Genomic DNA, 5,024 nt, shown 5'->3' with positions numbered 1-5,024 from the left:
TGCTACGACAGCCGCGTGGGTCTCCTTCCCATCAACACAGCCTTGGGGCTCAGCACTCCTGACACTGCAGGCTGAGCCGCAGGAGTCATTTTCCCTGTCTCCCATTATCAGTAATAAAGCCACTACTCTGCTCGAATTGAGGTAAGAAACAGTTTAAAGGAACTATTTCTTAAAAACTCAAGCCTACAACTAGTTATTTAGTAGGCACGGACTTAACATGGTCTGTTTTCCTTTTCTGTTTCTTTTCCCAGCCAGTAGCTCAAAAGATGGAGTAGCTTAGTTGTAAAGTCCTGCCAGATTTCCTACGGTAACTGCTGTAGATGGACAAGGTAGGGTCCTACTGAAGGTTCAAACCTCATGCAAAACTCTAATTGCTGAAAGCCTCATCACATCAGGCAACTCTGTCATTGTCCATATTTTAAAATTCTAACACTAAAGTGGCCGTGGTCACTCTGCGTTACTGTAGCATCTGACCTCAAGGACTCAGGCATAAAATCATGGTTCCATTCCGAGTTTTGGCGACAGGGCAGTGCCAGATATTTCTGAATACACACTTTTAAATGTTTTTAACCACTTGGAAAGTATCGCCAACACACTATTTGGTGTTCACTCATTGGTCACTCTGAGAATCAAAGAACCTTAACTATAAATGCCTTACTTCACAAAATCTTATTATAACCAAGGATCTATCCTATGTCTAATAAAAAAAAAATTACACAACAACTTGTATCAAACAGCAACTACTACAAAGGGAATGATAGAAAAAAAGTGACTTCACAAAGATACACTAAAAAATTTGACAATCGTAGGCAGGAACTGCCAAAGTTTTAGTGTTTAATAGCACAACTGACCAAGGTCCAAGATGTGAATTTACCATGTTCAGGAAACATGGGAGGCAGGGGAGGGAAATCACTCTATAAACTAACTCTATAGTATGTGGTAAGCAGAATGCACACTTTTTTTTTTTTTTTTTTTTTTTTTTTGCGGTATGCGGACCTCTCACTGTTGTGGCCTCTCCCATTGCGGAGCACAGGCTCCGGACGCGCAGGCCCAACGGCCATGGCTCACGGGCCCAGCCGCTCCGCAGCATGTGGGATCTCCCAGGACCAGGGCATGAACCCGTGTCCCCTGCATCGGCAGGCGGACTCTCAACCACTGCGCCACCAGGGAAGCCCCCCACACTTTATAATATAAAACCTGTCTACACATAGTAGTTAGTTGCAAAAAAGCCATCTGTCTTCTCTTGGTTTGTAAAAAGGGTGTTCCAGACTCCAGTACAGATGAGCAACCTTCACCTCTTCTGTGTGGCAGGGATCTTGTTTTTCCCGTCCAGCTCTTCCCCCACAGCCTGTGTCATGAGGTCTGCCATGTCTTTCTCCAGGTCATCCATGCGACTGCTCATGTCATCAATTCTTCCAATGATCTGGTCGGACATGGTCTGAAAGTTATCTTGCGTCTGTTGCAGACGTGTCGGCACCACCGAGGTGAGACCCTGCACGGTCTTGGGCTCTGTCTCTGCCATCTCCCTGGTTCCCAGCTTGGCGGTGCTGTCTCAGACGGCCACCTACCTGCATATATTTTATGTACATGTAAATAAAACCATAGTTATCCCTCATTCCTTCTTCTATGCAGGGCAACATGCTAGTCACATGGTTCTGCACTTTGATCTTTGCATGTGTACTGAAGTAAGTTAATTTCTTCCTAGTTTGGCTTCCTCCATTATAAAATGGAAAAATTGGGCTTATCCCAGAGACTTCCTGTTCGGATTAAATGAGATCATGTAAAGCTTTTAGCCCATTGCCTGGAACATGGAAGTGATCGATATATTAAGCTATTATTCTAGGGTTAAAATTTAAAACGTGCTACAAAGCTATGCTAATGAAAACAGTGGTGGGGCTGATAACATAACAGCAGACAGATGAAACAAAGGAAGAAGCCTCTGCAACTCTTCATTATTTGTCTGCAAGATGCCATTGTCCATGATTGGAATACAAACACTAAAAAGAAAATGTTTGTCTCCCGGAGCTTATAGTCTAGGGGAAGAGAGGAGATGTATGTCAAAAATGTGCTACGAGGGGGCTTCCCTGGTGGCGCAGTGGTTGAGAGTCCGCCTGCCAGTGCAGGGGACACGGGTTCGTGCCCCGGTCTGGGAGAATCCCACATGCCGCGGAGCAGCTGGGCCCGTGAGCCACGGCCACTGAGCCTGCGCTCCGCAATGGGAGAGGCCACAACAGTGAGAGGCCCGCGTACCGAAAAAAAAAAAAAGTGCTATGAGGGACTTGCCTGGTGGTCCAGTGGTTAAGAATCCGCCTTCCAATGCAGGGGACACAGGTTCGATCCCTGCATGGGGAACTAAGATCCCACATGCCGAGGGGCAACTAAGCCCTCACACCACAGCTACTGAGCCCGTGGGCCACAACTACAGAGCCCACGTGCTCTGGAGCCCATGGGCCACAACTAGAGAGAAGCCTGCACACTGCAGCAGAGGATCCCACATGCCGCAACGAAGATCCTGCGTGCTGCAGCTAAGACCCAACACAGCCAAAAATTAAACCAAAAAAAAAATATATATATATATATATATATATAAAAATTATTTAAAAAAATGTGAATGTGGGTACAGAGGGCCCACAGGACAAGGAAGGCAAAGTAGATGGAGTGGTACCTGCACTGGCCTTTGAAGGACAAGTAGGAATTTGACATCCAGAAATAACCAGGAAAGGTGGTAGCTCCAAGGATGATCGGATCTGACACAATCACAGTGCTGAGGAAAATTTGGTTAATTAACTGAAATAACCTTTAAGAGAGAGAGTTATAGATTGACAGGATGTTTTCCTGAAGGACACGATCCTTGGGGTCCCTTTGGCAAGTCTGAATGAGGAAGGGAGGGCCGGGAGTCCCTCGGTAGGGGGTGTTACGTGGGCTTTGATTGAATTTGGCACCTCAATCTAACTCTCAATGGCAATTGAAGTGAGGGAGGCGGGGGGCGTCTCAATGTTCACAAATCCAATCCCTCATGAACAATTTCAAAGTTTAAATCTTTAGCTAATGCTTTGTCAATAACATGTTCTAATTACATTTGAGGCTTTGAAAACATGGCTCTGTATGTTAATTGCTGTGACGCGGATTTTAGTCACAGGGACTTATACATTGTACTTGTACAGAAGACGTAGAGAGCTTATGAAATCAAGTCATTTGATTGCAACTGCAGATCCTGACAACGCTTGGAACAATGGAGCCCCCAACCACATCCCCCTCCCCTGCTTCACCTCCTCCCCTGGGTATCAAGTGTATAAGTAACATTACATATGCAAAATGGCCCATAGGTCATCTAACCATTCCCCAAGGCCAGATGGGGCTTCCGGGAAACTGAGTGCCAAGCCACGTATTAGATGAAATGAATCTTACATCTTGAGCTCAGAAATTCAAGAGCCCTATGGCTGAGTCAGCTTCCAGATAAACACAGGACCCAGAGAAGAACCAGTTCCCTAAGGCTCTGTCATTGGACTGAACACGTTTCAGACCTAAAGAGAGAGCCCCTGAAACTGTCTCCCCACAGCATGTGTAGGGTGGGCTTCTTCTACCCATCTGGCACCTCTTTTGCCAACTCCTCCTCTCAACCTAGATTTCCCTTGGCCCTCCAGTCCTCACCCAAACAGTGTGTACTGCCTGAGTGATCAGCAAGTCATTCAGAGAAGAGCTTTTTAATTAAGAGGAGAGCAACAAATGATTAAATCAGAGTCATTTATTACCCTGCCATCTGGCCAGGACTCCTCCTGGCCCCCTTCTCCTCCGAGGCTGCGTAGGCCTAGAAAGGGACAAAGGGGATGGAACATGGGAAGAACTGTCCAACCCTCCCTGGAAGCAGGGAGGGGGTTTCAGGAGGATTTCTTGGGATCGTTTCCATACTTTAGAAACTGAGCCTCAGTTTCCTTACCTGTAAACTGGGGGCAATATCATCTACCTTAGTGCTTGTGAGACACCTGGCACAATGGCTGGCATCGTAGAGGTGCTCAGGAAATGTAAGTTGAATCTGAAGCCTGTAAATTAGGAGCTTTGTTTTGAAGGCAGTCTCAGCTGTGGCAGGAGTGAGGCAACGAAAGTCCTCCTCTGGTAAGCAAGCCCCAGCTGGCTCTCTTTCTGTTGTGACACACAAGGGCATTCCCCGGTCCTCTCCCCCAAAAGTCAGGGAGCTCAGGAAATCCATGCCCACCTCTCACTCCTACCCCCTCCAAACCTGGATGTCAGGCATTATCCTAAGGGAAATGCAGCAGGAGCCTTCCGTGTTTGGTTTGGGCATGATAAGAAGAGGGGCTGGGAAAGGCTTAGAGTTGAAAGGGGCTAGAAATGGAACTTAGGGGTGTATTTCAATAGGTGACAGCTCAGAGAGGACTCCACTAGATGATGTAGTGAAATAGATGCTAGTCCCTAAAAGTAAAATCACCACAAATGTGACAGCTACAAATGAAGACTAATACAGGAATATTGAAGTCTCAATTACCACAAGCAGCATCACTGTCAGTGATGTGACTTCCAAGTTGGTGACCAACTCCTGGTAAAGCACTGAACAAAATATAATCTTCCTGCAGTTTACATAGTAGTTCCATTCTTAGGGTATACTTAGTGTTTTTTGTTTTGTTTCTTTTGCGGTACGCGGGCCTCTCACTGCTGGGGCCTCTCACTGCTGTGGCCTCTCCCGTTGCGGAGCACAGGCTCCGGACGCGCAGGCTCAGCGGCCATGGCTCACGGGCCCAGCCGCTCCGCGGCACGTGGGATCTCCCCAGACCGGGGCACGAACCCGGGAAGCCCTACTTAGTGTATATTAAAGGCCTTTTAAAAAGTCTTTCTGTTTACATATAAAATGAAGTTACATTCTAAAACTCAGATGATTATAAATGAGTTTCCAGCTCTGTAAATATCTAGTGGGGGGCTTCCCTGATGGCACAGTGGTTGAGAATCCGCCTGGCGATGCAGGGGACACAGGTTCGAGTCCTGGCCCGGGAGGATCCCACATGCCGCAGAGC

General features: G+C 47.0%; 1 protein-coding gene across 1 annotated transcript; it reads right to left on the bottom strand.

Moving 5' to 3' along the window:
* Positions 1-790: 790 nt before the first annotated feature.
* Positions 791-1,559, bottom strand: LOC308621669 (heat shock factor-binding protein 1-like). The gene has a single exon (XM_081242367.1). It carries the CDS (start codon positions 1,520-1,522, stop codon positions 1,292-1,294), a length of 231 nt encoding a protein of 76 aa, XP_081098493.1. The 5' UTR covers positions 1,523-1,559; the 3' UTR covers positions 791-1,291.
* Between the last annotated feature and the right edge of the window lie 3,465 nt (positions 1,560-5,024).

The sequence above is a fragment of the Mesoplodon bidens genome, assembly GCF_964165515.1.
Source record: "Mesoplodon bidens genome assembly, chromosome: 8".
Classification (NCBI taxonomy): Eukaryota; Metazoa; Chordata; class Mammalia; order Artiodactyla; family Ziphiidae; genus Mesoplodon; species Mesoplodon bidens.
Note: the sequence above shows the minus strand (reverse complement) of the source record. Positions and strands in the feature narration are given on the sequence as shown.

What these genes read in the sequence shown, in the direction of transcription:
- LOC308621669 (XM_081242367.1), bottom strand. Translation starts at nt 1,522, where the DNA reads ATGGCAGAGACAGAGCCCAAGACCGTGCAGGGTCTCACCTCGGTGGTG.